Consider the following 20828-nt stretch of genomic DNA (forward strand, 5'->3'; position numbering starts at 1 on the left):
GAGTCAGAGCCAGTGAGTATGTCAGCAAGTAAGTTTGTACACAGGCCCTTGAAAAGGAATACCTGGGACAACAGCAGCCCTCCATGTCACCCAGACAGAATCTCCACTGATTTTCACAGCCAGATGTTTTGGAGAATCCTTTTCCTGGCACCGGTGCTATGGTCTGTGCCCAGTGTAGCGCTGGGACCCCTGGCTCCACAGGGAGGACCTCCATAGCTGAGACCAGGCTGGGACCAGCCTGTTTCATGTCTTTGCCCTCCTACCAATATTGTGAGACTTCTTATTATATCCTCAGTTGTTTGAGTTTTGTTCAGCTAGTCTTCAGACGGTTCTCAAGGGTGGTTGTATAATTTAGTTGTAATTTGATGTGGTTGTGGAAGAAGGCAAGCATGTAGGAATAGGAAGTACTATATACTTTAAAAGAGTGAATTGTGTGATATGTGAATTCTATAACAATAAAAAACCACCAGACACAGGGAAAATTTCATCTTACATATACAAATGTTTAGTATCTAAAATATTTATAAAGAAATACTACAAATAAAAATAGTTAAGTATCTAGATTCTATAAGTAAATAGTCAAAGGAGCTATATAATTTCTATAGAAGGAAACAAAAAGTATAAATTCACTTGGAAAAATTCAGTGCCTCAATAAATAGTAATGATATGAAACACAGGTAAAACCCCATTACATCTCTGTTAAATCAGCAAAAAAAAAAAAAAAAGTCAAACATTGCTTTGGGCAGAAACATTTTTTAATCTTTCTGAAGGATTGTCTGGCCACTGTAGCAAGTGTTATCAAATAGTTTATATTTTAGAACCATTTTAGGAATAACAGGAGAAAAAAATAAGTGTTTGGGGAGGTGGGGGGAAATATATACAAAGCTGGTTGTGAAAAGGTTATTAGTAAGGGATAATTGGGAGTGATAAATGCCCAACCATAGGGATCAGCTAAACAAGTCGGGCACGTGAACTGTGTCGGCATCTAGATTATTCGCTAGAACCAAGCTCCATGAAGACAGCAAAGCATGTGTTTTGTGGTCTGGTCATAACCATGGAGAACTGGAGTCCAATTTGGCTCTAGTGTGCAGATGTGGAAAGAGGAGGTGCGGTAGGAAGAATTTGGAGTTTAATCTTGATTTGATCCCGCCACCCCTTATATCCTTTCTCTTTACATGTCTTTAAATGGGGGATGGTAGCGGGACATCTGTGAACTAAAGCACCTAATATTCCCACAGATTTTCAGACAGAGATTAGGACAGAAAATGTGATACTTAGAATATATGTCAAATGTTTTCCCACCACCATAGCTCCATCTCTTTCATGGTGTTCAGTGGGGAAATGGTATCTCACAGCAATCAATCAAGTGACAGCAAATGGAATTACGATTAAATCTTCTAATCAGTTTATCAGGCACAGCCAATACTCTTAAGAACCATAGTTCATTAATCCAGATACAAAAAAAATTTATAGCAAGCCACTTTGCTTATTTTTCCTCCCTAGACAAGTCCTCAAGACAGGGGAGAATAAAATGAGGGGACATCCTTGCCATGGGTACTGAGGGAACATGAGGGTGGAATCTCTGTCGCCGGAGCACCTTAGGGTGTTAATCCATACAAGGGTTTATTAAGCCATGCACTTTCTACTCTGAAAAAAACATGGCATGTCATCAGCATATGTGTTCTCTTCACCCTTGGTTTACCATTATTTGAGTACCTAGCTTATTTCTACTACTATTCCATAAGCTCCTAGGACACAAGGACTATTCTCTGATTTAGTATATTTCCCAAAGCACCCAGAACCCAATATACGTTCAATAATAACTGGCGAGAGTATAAGTTCAAAGTACAAGGCTGGGAGTTGGAAGAGAGATGCAAAGTGTAGGGCTTTCAGTGAGGCCCCTGGTCACCGACTGGACAGATGGTGAGAGGATCCATGTTCTTCCCTCCATCATGTGTCCCAGGGCTGAAGATCGCTTGAAGGGGCCCAGAGAAAGAGAAGCTGGTGAATGTGTAGATGTGCGATTTGGCTGTCACATTGTAAAAGGAAATGTCTCCAGCCTTGTAATCCAGGAAGATGCCCACACGCCTGGGGGGCTCCCTCATCCGCAGGCGGGTCGGGGGAAAGGTGGATGCCTGGTACTCATTTCGCTTCATCATCATCACCACCCAGTAGCCATTCTCTGGCGACAGAGTCATGTTCCCCTTTCTGCTTGTGGATGCCTTGCAAATACCCAGGACCCACCCTGTCTTGTCTCCCACCTCCACTTCCCAGTAATGACGGCCAGAGCGGAAGCTTGGAGAGCCCAGGGCAAAAATGCAGCTATCAAATCTTTCTGGACTGTCAGGCATATGGATCCACTTGTTTCCAAGTCTAGCACTCTTCAAGTCATCAGAGAGGATGAGGTTGGGGTGGGCAGTTTCTGCATCCAGAATCACATTCACTGCAGAGAGAATTAGAATACCTAGCTGGGAGTCAATGGGCAACATCCCCACAGGTTCACCCCACCTCCAGAAAACATGGACAGGGATCCATCAGGCCAAGACCACTCGCCTTGATCTGGCACTTACCGGCATGTGCCTGAGCATCAATCAGTTCTGGAACTACAGAGAAAAAAGAGATGAGGGGGGAAATCCTGAGCATTCCCACTCAGAGGGCTACATCTACCTGGATCCCCACAACAAGGAAAGACAAGAACCCATATGCTCAGGACCTGATTCCTCTGCTTGGATATAACCCCATTCCTCCCAGGCACCAGGGCCTCTCTGGTCTGGTGAGTTGACCCAGCTAAAGGAGTTTCGCACAGAACCTGTGAGGGCCTGTTACGACCTTCCTCTTGCCTTTGTTACAGGTATTTTTCTCACTCTCTTCTAAATAATGCCCAGAAATCAACAGTACAAGGACATATCATAACTCCTGCTCAGCACATACCACCACCACAGTACTTACCATTGAAGGTTTCCATTTCTGAATGCAGGGTTCCTAAAGGAGAAGGAGAACTAGAGTTAATTTCCCCAGCTAGGGACAGATCAGAAGGAGGCTGAAGGCAGAGTCAGAAGACTGAGAGATGGAGAAGGGATGCTCAGGGGCTCTGGGCTACATGGATCTCTGGGAGGAAGTGAGTGGGCACCTTCTATCTTCCCCCAAGCCCACCTACCTGAGAAATGCTTCATGCTCTTCTCCACAAACTCTGATTTCTGGAGGAGCAGGTGGATCTTCTCTTTCACCTCTAGAGGGGTGGCCCATGGCTCAGGGACAGTCACTGTCTTGACTCTAAAGATAAAAGACTATTGTCCAGAGAGGGCTGGAGCATGGAGTGGCCCAAGCTCCCATAAAATGGAGGGAGGTGCAGCCTCCACAGGGCACACCCAGCCCCGCCTGGGCTTTGCAAAAAATTCCTCCCTGGACTTCAAGTTCTAAACATTGGTCCTCAACTTTGACCATGAATTTGCATCACCTGGGGAGTTTTTATTTTTTTAAATCTATTTTTATGTATTTCAGAGAGGAAGGGAGAGGGAGAGAGAGATGAAAATATCAATGATGAGAGAGAATCATTGATCAGCTGCCCACAACCTGGGCATGTACCCTGACTGGGAATTGAACCATGACCTCCGGGTTCATAGGTCGACACTCAACCACTGAGCCAAGCCAGCCAGGCTCACCTGGGGAGTTTTTAAAAGCACTGATGTTAAAACCACAAGGAATTTTAATAATAGCTTTAAAATGCTTCTGATAGTGAAATGCTCAGCCCAGAATTATCTATGTCAAATTAATTATACTTCCTCATTTTCTTTCTATTGAAATAAAATGATAATAGATGAGGAAAAAACACAATGAAATATTACTTCACACCCATTAGTATGGCTGTTGTTAAGAACAAAAATAGACCTGGCCAGGTAGCTCAGTTGGTTAAAGTGTCATCTCAATATACTAAGGTTGTGGGTTTGATCCTTGGTCAGGGCATGTACAAAAATCAACCAAGGTATAACATAAATAAGTGGAACAACAAATCAGTGTTTCTCTCTCCCCTTTCCTGCCTCTCTAAAATCAATCAATAAAAATAATTTAAAAAGAAAAAGAACACGCTTTAGTAAGGATGTAGAGAAAGTTGAACCCTTGTACATTGCTGGTGGGAATGTAAAATTGTGCAGACACTGTGGGAAATATTATGGTGGTTCCTCAAAAAAACTAAATATAGAATTACTACATGATAGAGAAATTCCATATCTGGGGATATACCCAAAAGAATTGAAAGCAGAGACTCAAAAAATATGTCTATATCAATATTCATAGCATTATACACAATAGCCAAAAGGTGGAAACAATCTAGTGTCCATTGATGGAAGACTGGATAAACAAAATATGGTATAGACATACAATGGAATATTATTCAGCCTTAAAAAAGGAATGAAATTCTGACGCCTGCTATAGCATGTAGACATTATGCTAAAGGAAATAAGCCAAACACAAAAGTACAAATATTTTTTGATTCCACTTACATGAAGTATTTAAAGTAGTCAAATTCACAAAGACAGAAAGTAGAGTGTTGAGTGCCAGGGGCTGGGGTTGGGGGGAATGAGATGTTTAATGGTATGGAATTTCCATTTGGAAAGATGAAAAAGTTCTGGAGATGGATGGTGGTAATGGTTGCATAATAATGTGAATGTACTTAATGCCACTAAACATACATTTAAAAATGATTAAAATGGTAAATTTTATGTTATGTATATTTTACCACAAAAAAAAAAAAGACTTGAAATATTGATTCCTGAGTTAGACTCCTGAAGATTCAGCTTTAAGTCACCAGCTCTAGCCTGGATGTCAGGATTTTGTAAAGCTCAGGGGGTGATTGTAATTTCCGGCCTCCTCCCTTCCATTCCCTCCCCTGCCTGTGGGGCTTTGCAGCTCCACTCCAGGAAAGTGCTTCCCTCCCTGAGGCTACAGGCACTCTGCAGGAACAGTTTTCTTGAGGTGAATTGCATAGGACACAATCTATTAGGGAACTTTCTTAGGGCACCACTAACAGCATGGCAGGCTGTATTCATTCTTTCCGGTCTTCAACCCCATTTTCTTCCTCCCGATCACACTCCAGTTTTTGCTACACAAATCCAGAAAGGCCTTGGGTAGCAGCAGGAAATGGGAGGAGCCCAGGAAGGTGTCCCAGACCCGGGCCTGGGAACATCTCCCTTCTAGGACTGCCTTCCCAAATGCTGCCTGCAGGACACCCAAGGGATCACCAGGGGAGCTCTCGGTACCTGCGCAGGGTTACTCCGATGTCCTAGGAGAAAAAAGAGGGAAGCTCTCCGTTACCAATCTCCTAGGGGCTGCACTAACTACTGGCCTCTCTTCCTGAGTCCCAGTGCATCCGCAAACCTGGGGCACCTCTCCCAATTTTAATTGTAATTCCCCAAGGTGCAGCCCAGCTGTGGCCTGCAACAGAACTGCACCCAAGTCCTGCTGATCTCTTCTGGGAGATGCCAGGAGATCCCCTCATTCTGGGCTCCTAAGAGCTCACAAAAGGGATCTGGGCACAAGAGGCATTGTGGGTCACCAAGACCAAGTCCCACCCTTGGGCCCAAGGACCTCACCCCCTGGCTGGGGCAGAGCAGATGTCTGTGTTAGGAGCCCATGTCTTCCTACTGGGAACAATGGGCAGGGCAAGGGCAGGTCCAGCCATACTCACCTGCATAAGCTCCCATTCCGGCTGGCACTGCTTGGTCTCCAGCTCCTCAATCAGCTCGGTGAGAAGGGCAATGTCCCTGGACACTTTGGTGTCATATGTCTCCCTGACCTGGACAATGGTCTGTGCCAGCTTCTCCAGCCAGGCCACAAAGAGCCGCTCTTGCTGCTCCAGAAACCGGCAGAACTGCTCCATCTGGTACCTGACTCTCTGCTTCTGGATTTCAGTTTGTTTCTGGGAACAGGGGACAGGGAGGTAAAGGGGTCTGTGCAATAAGGTGGGTGTGTGTGCCCAGGGGATCCCCAGAAGCCCACCTCCTGGAGTGGATAAGAGGCAGGCTTTCTTAGAGGCCTGCATTCCAGAGAAGGCGGCCAAATGGACCAGAACCTTTCCACAGCAGACTGAGGGTGGAAGGGACTGGCTCTGGGAAAATGCCCTAAAACCTGCTGTTATGGGTTAAATTGGGTTCCCTCTAAAATTCATGTTAAATTTCTAACCCCCAGTACCTGAGAATATGATCTTCTTTGGAAATAGGGGTTTTGCAGATGCAATTCGTTAAGATGAGGTAATACTGGCGTGGGGTAGGCCACGGGAGTGGGGAAATTTGGACACAGACACGAACATGAGGAGAACATCATGTGAAGAGACAGGGAAAAGATAGACATCTACAACTTGAGAAGAGAAGCCTGGAACATGTCCTTCCCTCATGGCCCTCAAGGAACCAACCCTGCCAAGACCTTGATTTCTGACTTCTAGCTTCCAGAACTGCAAGATAGTAAGTTTCTGTGGTTTAAGCCACCCAGTTGGTGGTATTTTATTACAGCAGCCACAGGACACAGATATCTGATGTCACCTTCTTCCTTGAAACCTAGTGTGAGGATGGCATATACCTGGGGTCATAAATGGACAAGATTCTGACCACCAAGCTCTCCAGAAGGGAAACCTCTCCAATCCCTGCTCCCCTGCCCCAAGTGCGGGCCTGCAGAAGGTTCTCAGTATGGCTCTGAATGGGCTAGTTAGTCTATTTCTTTGAATGTAAGCGAATTTGACTTCCACTACCATTGCACACTGGTCACCCATTAGTTGTCTCACCCTGTTTCTCATCATCACTAGGAAGCTTCTCTGGAGAGGTGCAGTGGCTAGAGCACCTTTTCCTTCCTCCCAGGAGGGTGAGGGCCTCTTAGATCCACTAAGACTGGACTTAAGAAGTCTCATCATGCCGAAACCGGTTTGGCTCAGTGGATAGAGCGTTGGCCTGCGGACTGAAGGGTCCCAGGTTCGATTCCGGTCAAGGGCATGTACCTGGGTTGCGGGCACATCCCCAGTAGGAGGTGTGCAGGAGGCAGCTGATCGATGTTTCTCTCTCATCGATGTTTCTAACTCTCTATCCCTCTCCCTTCCTCTCTGTAAAAAAATCAATAACATTTATTTAAAAAAAAAAAAAAAGAAGTCTCATCATTTTGGGCTCAAAGGACAGGACTAAATTTCCTCACCCAAGGATATTTTTTCCATTGAGAGTGGAGGGGAGGGAGGAAGGCTGGGGGAGAGACAGAGAGAAACATCCATCTGTCACCTCCTGCACGTGCCCCAACTGGGCCTGGGAGTGAGCCTGTAAACAAGGTACGTGCCCTTGACCCTTCAGTGTGTGGGCCACTGTGAATTTCTTAAGTGAAGGCTAGACCCTCTTGTCTCCCTAGTTTCCCTGAGCAGCTCAGATTCCTGACATCCCTGACCTCTGTTCCATCCATAAGTTTGAAGCCTCCTGGGGTTATAGGAAAGGGTTTTTATTTTACTACAATTTAGGAGTTTCCCAAAAGTCAGGCACTGGGCCAATGCCACCTTCCTCCCATTCTTTTTTATCTTTGCCTGTTTCCCATTGCAATGTGATGGGTCCCAAAAGAAATCTGGAACCCAGCGAGGGAGACAGGATCCAACCAGCAAAAGTGCATGAGGTAAGTCGAAGCGCCTTGGGGTAGGTGCCTTCGCTTGCAGGTAAAGTGGAAGCAATGTACACATCCAGGAGGCTGGACACCAGCTCCACAGAGGAAGGCAGTAATCTGTGGCATTGCAAGACTGCGGTTCTAAAGAAAATGTGTACTTTAAGCGCTTGAATTTTAAAAATCAATATGGTTTTTGTAAAAAAAAAAAAATGGAGAACAATGCTGAGAGCAATAAAGAGAAGTATTCAGAGTTGTAAAGTCCTCCCTGTTCCTCAAGCCCATCCCTCAGCCACAGGCACTGGCATTAGTTCCTCTAAACCATTTTGTGGTGAGAATGCGCAAGTGTGACAAGGTCCTCAGAGATGCCCCTCCCTCCGAGCTCTAGGGACCAGCTCATCCTTGGACACCCGTACCCCTCCCCCCACTGCAGCCAAGAGCAGATCATTCTAAACATAGGATCAACTCTGCCTCCCCGTGAACCAGAATGGAACCTTGCAGACCCCTGTTTACTCTCTGTCCCTCCCTCCTGCAGGGGTGAACCTGAGTGAGGACTGGCCATAGAACACCCTTTGCCTTACCAGGAAGTTTGCAGTGTTCTTATCCCCTTCAGATCTCTGCTCTTCTCCAGATGATCTCAGCGCCTTCAGATGCTCCAGCTCCTTCTGAATTTGCTCCTGGACAAAGAGCATTTGTTGAAGCTTAAACTTGGCTCCAGCTATGTTCAGTTGGTGCCAACTCTAGAGGGGAGAATCTGCTTTAGGGCATAACGCTGAGGGTGCTGCAGCCAGAAGCAAAGGGAGGGTGCCCAGGAAAGAGAAAGAAGGGATCCATCACACTAAGGGAAGCAGAGCCAAGAGGAAGAGAAATTCTGACGACCTCCTGTGAGCACCTGCACTTCGCCATACCTGCAGCAAGGCCCCTGGACCTCTCAGCTACCTGCACTGGTAAAGTTTTTCTTTGCTGTCCAGGTTTATATTGTGTTTTTGCCATTTACAGCTCAAGAGTGGCAGCTAATGCACCAACCTCCTAGCGTCATTGGGCACAGGAAGCAGGCCCCCACATGTCCAAGTGCCCAGCAGAGAAGGGCCCCCAGGCAGGAAGCCCTACCTTGTATTCCAGGGCAGCTTCCTCGATGGGGCGCACCCGGTGGCCTCGGTGCTCCTGACTCAGGCTGCAGATGAGGCAAATAGGCTCCCTGTGGTCCTCGCAGAAGAGCAGCTGGACCTGCTTCCTGTGACGCGTACATTGCGGCTGGGGCGTGGGGCTCAGGCTGCCCATCGATGGGCCCTCCTGCGGCTCGATGCCTCCAGAACTCTTCCCTGGGAGCGAGACCTGACACCTGAGGCAGTTGGGCAAGCAACCATCTGAGGCCTTGGGATCCTTAGAAGCAATGGAGCAGCTCCAGGAATCATGCACACAAGTGCTACCAACCAGATCTCCTTCCTGGGCCCGGGAGAGGGGACACACAGCTTCATCCTGCAGCCTCCCTGTGAACACAGCAGTAGAAAAATCCCCTGAGTGACAACCCCCAGATGTGACGAAGGGGTGACGCAAAAGCACAGCGGAGAAAGAGCCCACACCCGGGACTCAGGAGTTCTCCATTGAACTGTGGCCACTTCCTAGCTTGCCCCCCTCCGATTCCTCTCCAGCAAGGCAGCAGACAAGTCCCTTTGACTGAGAGTTAAGGGCTAGATCTCATGACAGCCCTGAGACCTGGAATTCTTGGGGACTTATCCTAAAGAAAGGCCTTTTGCTGTAAATCCTATGCCTTCCTCCCATACACACACTGATCTAGCAGTTGATATAAAGACAGCAAGACATTTTGACTAGTGTTTGCTTTAGCACTTAAAACCACCCAGGCCACTCATGACTTGAGTAGGAAGCGCCCAGGAGACATTGACTGGCTCAGAGCCAGACGCCCCCGCCCCTAGCAAAGTCCCTGGAACCTGGTGAGCCTTTGGGAAAGTGCGTTAAATGAAGGAACAAATGGACCGCCTTTCACACCCAGGTTCATGGAGTATGAAATGAAAGTAAAGAAGGGGATTTTTCTAAGGCTAAAGGGTGTAATCTGCCATGTTATTATGACTAGCTCTGCCCCAAGACCATAGCACAACTTTACAAAGCAGAAATGACAGGTCCTGGCCGGGTAGCTTAGCTGGTACAGCATTGTCCTGATACGCCAAGGTTGCAGGTTTGATCCCAGGTCAGGGCACATACAAGAATCAACCAATGAATGCATAAGTGGAACAGTAGAACAATAAATAAATATATATCTCTTTCCCTCCCTTTCTTCTCCCTCCCCTTTTCTCTCTAAAATAAACTTTAAAAATTAAAAAAAGAAAGGCAGAAATAACAGGAGATCCAAGAAGAAATAGAAACACAATCCATTAGGGCCCTCCCACCTCTTCCTTTCAGAAATTTCTATGTCTGTGAGACTGTAAGAAGTCCCCCAATAATCATTCTCGCCTCCTTCCCTTGTGATAGAATTGTTCGTTGTCCATATGGCTGATTCCTCCGACTCAACACCCCCCAAATAAAACTACATTTCTCAGCCTCCTTTGCAGTTGGTTGTGGCCATTTGACTATATTCTGACTAGAGGGATGTAGATGGAGCTGTCACAACCAGCTTCTAGGAACTCCTGGAAACTTCTAGAAACTTTCCCTAAGTGATACTGTTCTTTGTCTCTCTATCCTGCTTCCTGGAATGAGGATGCCACTATCTGAGACCATGAGTTTAAAAGCAAACTTGATGAGAAGAAAAACAGCAGGAGCCTGGGTTTTGGCCCATAGGGTACCACATCTGCCCTGGACCAACTGTGTATGATTTATGTGAAAGAGGAACGAACTTCTATCTTGTTTAGTTACTGTTACTATAGTGTTTCTGTCATTCAAAACCCAACATAATCCTAATTTCTTCCTCCTCAGTAAGAGACCTAGGGTTTTGGCCAACAGCTCTTCTCTCTGCCCAGAGAGAGGCAAATGGTAGATTCTCAACCCCATGACACACTGCTCTGGGGGTATTGAGAGAAGCGGATATTTTTACCCCGTCTTTCCCAGATACTCAACCTGGGGTTCATAAAGCCCGGGACTCTAAAGCATTTCAGAGTGTGTAAGAACTAACACATTTGAAACAACGATTTGTGAAGATGTGCATTTTTTTTCCTCCAGGATTTACAGCCTCCAACAGATTCTCAAAGGGTTGGGGACCTTAGGGGGCAACCAAAGGTCCAGTAACTACAGAGGGGGATAAAAGGAGGTCTGTGGAGGTCTCCCTTCCTAAGGACACCAGGTCTTCTGGATTCTGGGGTCCTTTCTTACCTGAAGACGGGGGGACTTCTGGATTTGAAAGCTCACTGCCTACTGCCTCCCCCAAGGTCTTAGGGGTCTCTGGACCCTCAATTCTATTTTTCTCCAAAAGTGCTGTGTATTCTGGATGCTCCCAGGTCGTCTCCTTTCCATCCAACAGTACATTGGAAAGTGTGTTCCTGAGTGTTCCCCTATCCATGGTCACAGAATGTTCTGGATTTCTGGAGCCTTTCTCAACAGCCATAGTAGCCCCTACATCCAGAGTGGCCACTTTGCTGGGGGTAGCTGCTGAGTCCAGATTCTCACTTTTCACTTTCTCCTGAGGCAGAAGAGTTTCTAGATTGGAGAGAGCTCTCTCTCTGGAAGAAATGGTAAATTCAAGACTTCTGGGTCGATTCTTTTTTGAAGGTGAACGTGCTTCAGATGCCTTGCTTTCTTTCCTTCCCAGGGACCCAGCATATGACCCACTGGAGAGCCCCTGGAGCCTTCCTGCAGAGCTGGCATTCCTGCGGAGCCCGACACTGGACTCACTGCCCTTCTCCCCTGGCTGCTTGCTGGGGAGTGGGCTTCTCCTGGAACACAGAGTCACACCCCTGGCCCCCGGCTTGCCCTGCACATCCAGGCCCTCTGAGCCCTTCTGATCTCTCCGTTTGCCCTGAGGCTTCTTCTGGGGCCCCTTCCCAGCCTCGGGCTGGCTGGCTGCTCCATCACCACTTTGCTGCTGTCTGTCCCCTTCCAGGCCATTTGGCATCTTCAGGCTCTTGGGCTTATTCTCCCCTGAGGAACAAGACATTGCTGGACAGTCAGTGCCACTTTCTTGTATCGGGTATTCTGAAAAGACAAGGAGATGCAAAGGCATGAAAATGTCAGGTGCTTAGGGCCCAGGGCTGGGGGGAAAGAAGAGAGAATCCCCTCAGAAATTAGAGAAGTTCAGAATATTCTAGACCAGGGGTGGGCAAACTTTTTGACTCGAGGGCCACAATGGGCTCTTAAACTGGACCGGAGGGCCGGAACAAAAGCATGGATGGAGTGTTTGTGTGAACTAATATAAATTCAAAGTAAACATCATTACATAACAGGGTACGGTCTTTTATTTCAATAGTTTTATTCATTTCAAACGGGCAGGATCCGGCCCGGAGGCCATAGTTTGCCCACGGCTGTCTAGACAATAGCAGTAAATTACCATGAAATAAGAACATACTACTTGTTATATATTTTTCAAATAGTGCTTTCAAACTTTTTAGGCAGGAGGATTTGTTTCCAATATCAGAATTCCAAAAACAGAATTCTTCATACATAAATAAAATCCTAGTTTATTGGTATAAATTTGTGTGTGATTATAAAATCAATCAGTAAAGAATCCCCTTATAAGATCAATCAATAAAGAATTAACAGGTGGAAATTAGACTTTTGATGATGAGCACACTCTGTATCAGCGGTTCTCAACCTGTGGGTAGCGACCCCTTTGGGGGTCAAAAGACCCTTTCACAGGGGTTGCCTAAGACCATCGGAAAACATATAATTAGATTTTTGTTTTATTAATCACTATGCTTTCATTATGTTCAATTTGTAACAATGAAAATACATCCTGCATATCAGATATTTACATTACGATTCATAACAGTAGCAACATTACAGTTTTGAAGTAGCAACGAAAATAATTTTATGGTTGGGGGTCACCACAACATGAGGAACTGTATTAAAGGGTCGCAGCATTAGGAAGGTTGAGAACCCCTGCTCTATATAGTGTATACAGTTATCAAATTATAATTATACCAGAAATTTATATGATATTATCAACCAATGTTACTTTAATAAAAAACAAACAAACAAAACTCACCAGGAAAACAAAACTCAATTATCACAGTAAGCAAGGGAAGAATAGAAGTATTCAGAATGGCAAAGTAGTGGTAATCATTGAAGGGTGATGGGTACAAAGAGACTTCATCTTAGTATCCTCTACTCCTGAGTGTTTGAAAATCCATATTTAAAGGTTTTAAAGAAAACCTTCCATACAGAAGGGAACAGCTGGATGTGTACCTGTAGATGTTGACATCAGATAGAGCAGAAAAAGAAAATCTCTCCTGAAGATTTGTAAACACAAGTCCTCTTTCTTATGCTTCAGCCCGAATTCACATTATTCATGCCCGAAAACCCTCAAGAGAGTAATTTCATTTGAAGAGGGTACTAGGTGGCAGTACCCCCAGACAGTTAGGGGTGAGAGGAATTTCCGCATTGCTGCATTTTGTACTGGAAAGTTAAGAGCATAAATCCCGAGTTCTCATTTTACCAGATGAGAAGATGGGTGTTAACCTATTTGGCAATCATTTCACAATATATGTAAATGAAACATTATGCTGCATGCCTTAAACTTATACGTAATATATGTTGGTTATTTCTCAATAGAACTGGAAAACGATAATTAAGTTGTTTGGCCAAAATTTTGAAATTGGGTTATGATTTAGGAAGTAATTTATTTGTTTTTCATTTGGTTTCATGAGGTGAAGAAAATCACAACTCACACAGATAAGTAAGTGTAAATGGTAATGAAAGAAAACAACACACAGCTTGCCTGGAAATGTCAGGATACTGTTTAATAAAACAGAAATGACAGAAAAGGCTTAATTCCAAGATTTACATAAAAAGGAGTTCAGGTACAGCATGAACTATCACACTGGTGGCCTTCAGTATTTTAAAATTTGGTTACTGATACATTTTAACATTAATTTGTTAGTCTTGTTAGTAACAAATTTAATAAAATTTAAATCAAGTATTTGCTAAAATTCAAAGGAATCCCTGAAATATCACCCTCAGATATAATTTGAAAACCACTACTCTAATAAAGAGATGAAGATACCCTGTAATTAGCACCTTAATATTTGGTTTGAGGAAGCTCTTATTGAAATTACTTCAGAGTAGTTTAAAACACTTTGCTGTTGGCTTTGTAGGAAAACAGGAGTTTTCAAAACTGACTTAAGAACTGGTGAGAAATCCTAAAGATGCAGATTTTAGAGCATGAAAGACTAATTTAAAAATTCCATTCATCAAATTATTCTGGATTCAGATTACAGTTGGTTTAGTTCTGTCACTTTTTCAAAGAGCAGATAATTTTTGTTATTTAAACTGTTCTACCACATAGAAACACATGAAAATAATTTCTAATGTATTCTTTTATTTTAAAATATATTTTATTGATTTTTTACAGAGAGGAAGGGAGAGGGATAGAGAGCCAGAAACATCGATGAGAGAGAATCATCGATCAGCTGCCTCCTGCACACCCCCCACTGGGGATGTGCCCGCAACCAAGGTACATGCCCTTGACCAGAATCGAACCCGGGACCCCCCAGTCCGAGGGCTGATGCTCTATCCAGTGAGCCAAACCAGCCAGGGCTCTAATGTATTCTTAAAGTGTAGAAATAGAAGAAAAATTCAAACACCAAAGAATATTTTTTTTTAATGATCATGTGTGAGCCATCCTCCAAAATCTTTAAAAAGTCTTTAAAAGCAGAAATTGAATAGGCCACATTAGCTAATCACAATATAACAAAATTGGAAAGTACAGCAAAAGACAGAAGAAGAAGCAGGAGAAGGAAGGAAAAGAGGAAAGAAAAGATGAAAGGAAGGAAGAGGAGAGAAGAGAGAAAGGAAGAAAAAGAAAGGGAGAAGGAAGGTAGGGAAGGAAGAGAGGAAGGAAAAGAAATGAGGAGAAAGTCCTCGTGAACAATTTTTAAATGCCTTTGTAAAACGTGTTAGCAAAGAACTCAATTGCAGGGGGAAAAGGGTGGGTGGAGGTGAAAGAAGGTATAGTAGGGATAATTGGTGATGGAATTTGTTTGTTTGTTTGTTTAAAAAAAGAAAAACTCAAGTCTTGGCCAGGTAGTTCAGTTGATTAGAGTGTCGTCCCCATATGCCAAGGTTGTGGGCTCGATCCCCAGTCAGGGCACATGCAAGAAACAACCAATGAATGCATAAATAAGTAAGACAACAAATCTGTATTTCTCCCTCTCTCTCTCTAAAATCAATCAATAAAAAATTATTAAAAACTCAAAACTAAAATTATGTGGGTAACAATAAAAAGATTACCTATCAACCCTGTTAATACGATTGGTTAGCAAGCCACTTTTGCTCACCCAGGGACTCGTCTGTGCATACGTGTTAATTATCAATAACATGAGGAATTCTCTGGGAACAGTCATCTAGCTCCTGCCTCTCCTGATCCTTCCCTGAGTCAGAATCTCAGCTGCCTACTCCCGACACCACCCTTTTAAGCCATTGGGAACCTTAGTTCAGCTCCAAAGCAGGGAGTAAGACTTGCTTGGCCAAATCACTAACATCTTGATAGAGTGGGACTCCTAGTCCCCAAGTCAGAGTGCACTGGTCCAAACACATGCTCATTCTTGCACCTTCCACCCCACCTCACGAACAGCCAGCAGAGGAGGGGACATGGGGGTCTGCTCACCTGGGTCAATAGCCCTGTGGAGCTCCTCTGCCAGGAGGTGCTGGTTCATGGCCCTCAGGACCTGCAGGGTCAGCTGCACAGCATACTTCTCCCCGTAGTGGCTGAGCAGAAGACTGGCCAGCTTCACCGGCCTGGCTGACGGGAGCAGGCCTCGGGGTATCCGCTGTTGCTCCTTCTCCAGGCTGGTGTTTTGCAGCTTGAACTTGAATTTCTCAAAGTCATAGGGCACCAGCTCCTCCAGGGAGCGCAACAGATAGTCACTCGGGGTCTTGGCCATGGTGTTGACCAGGAGAGGCCAGAGCCAGCTGTCTGGCTTCTGGGAGGAGAAAAGGCCCTCTGTCCTTGAGCCCAGTGGGTAAGTGAGAAGAGGCAGCTTGTGAAATAACGGAAAAGGGACAGGAAATGCTTTGTGCTTTGGTGGGAATTGAGGTTATGAGAGTCATTGCTGGCTTTGTGTTCCCTTTGTCGCAGATTCAGAGGCTTTTCCAGCTGGGAGGGCTCAATGCCTTGCCACACGTGTGGTCCTCAGTGGCCCAGCTCTTATCTCCAAGGTTGGGTTGTAGAGAGGTGGGTAAGTCTGTGAGGGAGGGTCTGGAATTGGATTCCAGCCTCTTGATCCTTCGGCAGGCACTCAGATGCTTCCCTCTCTCCTACTTCCAAGATTCAGGGCTGGGGTGTGGGAACCAGAGTCCCTGGTCCCACGCTGGAGAGGACCATGATGAGGGTCAACCCCTCTGGCCAACTATTCTCCAGACTCTTGGGGTTTTACTGACCCTCCAAAGCCAGTGGTGAGGAGAATAGGGAGCAGCAAATACAGCCCTGCAAGGTTTATGGTTTCCTGCCCAAGAAGGCAGGCAAGGCAAGAAGGGCACTGCCAGGAGACAAGCCTGGTACCACCCGTTGATTCAGTTCCAGTTGCCTGGTACCACCAGCAACACGAGAGCCTCAGAGTGCCACGCTCAGCAGCACCATCCCGATTTGTTTGTTCCCAGGGCTGACTCTGCCCTGGCTTCCTGGGAGCAAACCCAAGCGAGAGGGCACTCATCCACGCTCGTTTGTGAAACACATATTCTGAACACCGTGTGAGGATGCTGGAGAAACAAGGGAAATAAGACATAGGTGTCCCATTGAGGGGTCCTCAAGGGCGCTCATGGATGTTGTACTTGAGGTGAACTGACTTGTTCCTCAGTTAACTGCTTCTGTCTTTCCGCATACCCTGATCTTTATCCCCAACGTTTTGTTTTAAAAAATTTCAAACCTACAGAAAAGTTGAGAGCATAGTACAATGAACACACACACACACACACACACACACACACATGTATGTGTGTGTGTGTGTGTGTGTGTGTGTGTGTGTGTGTGTGTATATATATATATATATATATATATATATATATATATATATATCTCCCCTTGGATTCACAAACTGTTTATATTTCATAGTATTTGGTGATGATCTCCTCTCTCTCTCTCTCTCTCATATTCATGCACCACTTTTTTTTAACTGTTTGGTAATGAATTTAAGACATTATCAGATATCACTCCAAATACTCTAGATACCCAAAATACTAAGAACAAAGATGCCAGTATGTTATTTCAAATAATCAGAATACAGTCATTACACTCAGGAAATTTAACGTTGTCAAATCAAACTTCCTCAGTTGTCCTGGTAATGTCCTGGGCAGCTTCGTTTTTTTCAGTCCAGGACCAATCAGAGATTATGTGTTGCTTTTAGTAGTTATGTCTCTATAGTCTCCTTCCAGCTAGACCACTTTCACACTTCCATGCTCTTTTTTTCTTTAATTCTTTCAAGATATTAATGTTCTGGAAAGTCTATTCTAAGCAGAAGTTCCTCAACTTAGATTTGTGTGGCTGTTTCCCCATTATTTGACTGGGGGTACATTCAGGAATCCTCGAGACCTTTCCATTGTAAAGGGACATTTTTCTTTGTAATTAATAAGTAACCTATTGTGCAGAAGTGTCTGGTCCTCCCGCAATCTTTCATCCGTGGTTTTAGCATTCATTGATGATCCTTTCCTAAATCAGTTGCTACAGTGGTGGTTGCAAAATGGCGATATTTCTATCACGTAGACTGTCACTTGTCATCCATATCCTGGTTAAAACTTTGTCTTTCTCATGACATTTTTTTGCTGATGTTTTGTTGGTAATGCAGTTACCCTCCAACAGTGCAGGCTCTGTGCCCGGCACAGCTTGCTTTATCCCCATCATCTCCAGCATTTCTGCAGCTCCCCTTCAGGGCAGGATTCATCACCCCATTTACAGACAGGATTCAAACCCACTCTATTAGCCACTTTGCAATATTGTCTCTCTGTATGATAATTTATTATTTGACTATGCATCACTTTATGGATATCACCTTTTCAGCTGACCAATGATGCTCAAAATGTCAGTGACAACATTCTGGTGCCTGGCTGAACAAACAGCTCTGTGTGTGACCAGCCTGAGACCAAGGCTTCAATGAGTTGCGGTTGATTGCATTTATCTTATTGTCCAATTGGCTCACGTGCTGTGTATTTTTCAGAGCATTCCGTGCTTTTGGTTTAACAGCTGATGACATCCAATTCTCTGGATCCTGCTGAGAAAATAACCCCCAACCCAACGTTTTTCCTAAAAAATGGATGAACCCACATGCACATTTCCAGTGTACATGTCAGAGTGTGAAATTCTCAGGTTGGGCCAGAAGGGTGTTGACTGGGGTGTTTCTGGGACCAGGACCAGTAGAAGAAACGCAGCTGCCTCCCACCGCTGACACAAACATGATGAAATTGTGCAATGACTGCAGCGCCCTTCGTGTTTCTTACGTCTCTGACCCCGTCCTGTCTGGCCAGGGAACTCCTCTAAGCTGAGACTAAAGCACCTATGACAGAATTGGATAGGAAGTGGGGCTTTCCAGGCGGCAGCAGGCTCTTTTGCAATTGCAGGGACACCTTCTGCAATGGGCAATTCTGAGGAAAGGACTTCTTGAAAAGTGATGTTTTGATGCCACTGAGAGTCTCACAAAGCTTCCATTTATTTCAGGTTCCAGTTAGTTTTTAAATGAAGAAGTGTGAAAATAGGATTACAGCTCTTGGGATGCATTTTTAACCTTTTTCTTGAGTACATACTCTAATAAATGTACTGTGCCTTGCCAAGTCTTTCTGACATGCTCTTGAATCCTTTCTTGTTCCGGGACAAGAATCTGGTTTGGGTTGAGGCCACCTTTGGCCTTCCCCTTCCTGTGCGCCACCAGGGATCACCATCAAGACTACTTCCTTTTTATAAATGTATTTTTATTGATTTCAGAGAGGAAGGGAGAGGGAGATAGAAACATCGATGATGAGAATCACTGACCGGCTGCCTCATGCATGCCCCACACTGGGGATCAAACCCACAACCCGGGTATGTGCCCTGATGGGGAATCAAACCATGACCTCCTGGTTCATAGGTCGACGTTCAACCACTGAGCCAACGTGGCTGGGCAAGACTACTTTCTAATATCAGGTAAACATAACTAGACTGTATTCACCTGCATGATAGTCTGAGGGCCACCTTTTTACTTAAATCCTTGTCATCCATCTGGAGCATTCTCCTGCCTGCCACACCTGCCAGTTAGCAATTGTAACAACTTAAATGACTGTCACCATGTACTGGCTTAGTAAATTGTGGTGAATCTATTCCATGAATTGTACAGCATCCATTGAAAACAGTGCAGTGTGCCCTAACTGGTTTGGCTCAGTGGGTAAAGCGGCCTGCGGACTGAAGGGTCCCGGGTTTGATTCCGGTCAAGGGCATGTGCCTTGGTTGCGGGCACATCCCCAGTGGGGGGTGTTCAGGAGGCAGCTGGTCGATGTTTCTCTCTCATCGATGTTTCTAACTCTCTACCCCTCTCCTTTCCTCTCTGTAAAAAATCAATAAAATATATTTTTAAAAAAAAACAAAAAAAACCAATGCAGTGGTTTTCCATGTGCTAGTGTGCAAAGATGGTCAATATATAGTAAAAGAGCATGTTTACAATACAATGTGACAGTATAATCCCATGTGTATAAATAATAAGAAAATATTATGAAAATGTAAATATCTCAAGGAAGACTCAAGAAATAACATGGCAACGTCTTGAGAGTAGAATTGGGGGTAGGAGTTGTGCTTTCCCCCCTTATGCCCTCTATATATTTTTGTGTTTTTTAATGAGTATTTAAACATTTTATGGCACATGACACATAATCTGTGAATACATTTTCACTGTAAAATAATAAGGCAAAACAGAAAATACAGCAAGAATGTTAGAGTAAGACTTTCATGTTTTGCTCACTATTATAACAAAAACTTAAATAATACCTAATTGCCTAGCCAGTGTTGCTCAGTGGTTGAGCATCGACCTGCGAACCAGGAGGTCAGGGTTTGATTCCTGGTCAGGGAACATGCTTGAGTTGTGGGCTCTTACGCTATCGCTCAAATTAATGTCTAGATCAGTGGTTCTCAACTTCGGTTGCACGTTAGAAATATCTGAGGATCTTTGGAAAATCCTGATGCCAAGACCAAATATATCAGAATCTCTAGCCCAGCCTGCAAGGCTCAGTGATTGAGCGTTGACCTCTGAACCAGGTCAGGGTTCAATTCCAGGTCAGGGCACATGCCCAGGTTGTGGGCTCGATCCCCAGTAGGGGGCGTGCAGGAGGCAGCCAATCAATAATTCTCATCATTGATGTTTCTATCTCTCCCTCTCCCTTCCTCTTGAAATCAATTTTTAAAAATATATATTTTTTAAAAAGAACCTTTAGGGGGTGGAACTTACATGCTATATTTGTGTCCCCTCAAAATTCATATGTTGAAATACTAATGCCTCATGTGATGCTATTAGGAGGTGGAGCCTTTGGGAATTGCTTTGTCATGAAGGTAGAGCCCTCATTAATGGTATTAATCCTCTTATAAGAGACCCCATAGAGCTCCCTGGCCCCTTCCACTATGTGAGGGAGAACATAGAGACTGGCAGTCTGCATTCTGTAAGAGGGCACTCACCTAACCATACTGGCACTCTGATCTTGGAATTCCAATAACCAATACTGTGAAAAACAAATATCTGCTGTTTATAAGGTACCCAGGCTGTGATATGCTGTTATAGCAACCCTAATAGACTAAGACACTAGTCATCAGAACTGTTTTTTTTTTTTTATTAATCCTCACCGGAGAATATTTTTCCATTGACTTGGGAGGGAGGGAAGGAGAAAAGGATGGAGGGAGAGGCAAAGAGAGAGAGAAATATCGATGTGAAAGAGACACACCATTGGTTGCCTCCTGAATGTGCCCTTATTGGGCCCGGTATTGAACCTGCAACCCTTTGGTGCATGAGCTGATGCTCTGACCACTGAGCAACACCAGCCAGGGCTAAGCATCCAAACTTTTCAAAGCTCCAAAGGTGATTCCAATATGCACAAAGCTGAGAATC

At 44.7% G+C, this 20828-nt stretch overlaps 1 protein-coding gene across 2 annotated transcripts in view; it reads right to left on the bottom strand.

Annotated features, from left to right (window-relative positions):
* Positions 1-521: 521 nt before the first annotated feature.
* MEFV (MEFV innate immunity regulator, pyrin) overlaps positions 522-20828 on the bottom strand; it is a 42841-nt gene continuing 22534 nt past the window's right edge. Inside the window, exons 1-10 of one of the 2 annotated variants that reach the window (XM_059692897.1) lie at positions 15386-16595; positions 10939-11757; positions 8728-9107; positions 8199-8294; positions 5684-5914; positions 5256-5278; positions 3158-3273; positions 2950-2982; positions 2571-2603; positions 522-2443 (exon numbers count right to left, since the gene is read on the bottom strand). In XM_059692897.1, coding sequence (XP_059548880.1) covers positions 1890-2443; positions 2571-2603; positions 2950-2982; positions 3158-3273; positions 5256-5278; positions 5684-5914; positions 8199-8294; positions 8728-9107; positions 10939-11757; positions 15386-15662 — 2562 coding nt within the window. In that variant the 5' untranslated portion in view covers positions 15663-16595 and the 3' untranslated portion in view covers positions 522-1889. Of the gene's footprint in view, positions 2444-2570; positions 2604-2949; positions 2983-3157; positions 3274-5255; positions 5279-5683; positions 5915-8198; positions 8295-8727; positions 9108-10938; positions 11758-15385; positions 16596-20828 lie in introns of those variants that run through there. The other variant, XM_059692899.1, reaches the window with a different exon arrangement.

This window comes from Myotis daubentonii, chromosome 4, assembly GCF_963259705.1.
Source record: "Myotis daubentonii chromosome 4, mMyoDau2.1, whole genome shotgun sequence".
NCBI classification, from domain to species: Eukaryota; Metazoa; Chordata; class Mammalia; order Chiroptera; family Vespertilionidae; genus Myotis; species Myotis daubentonii.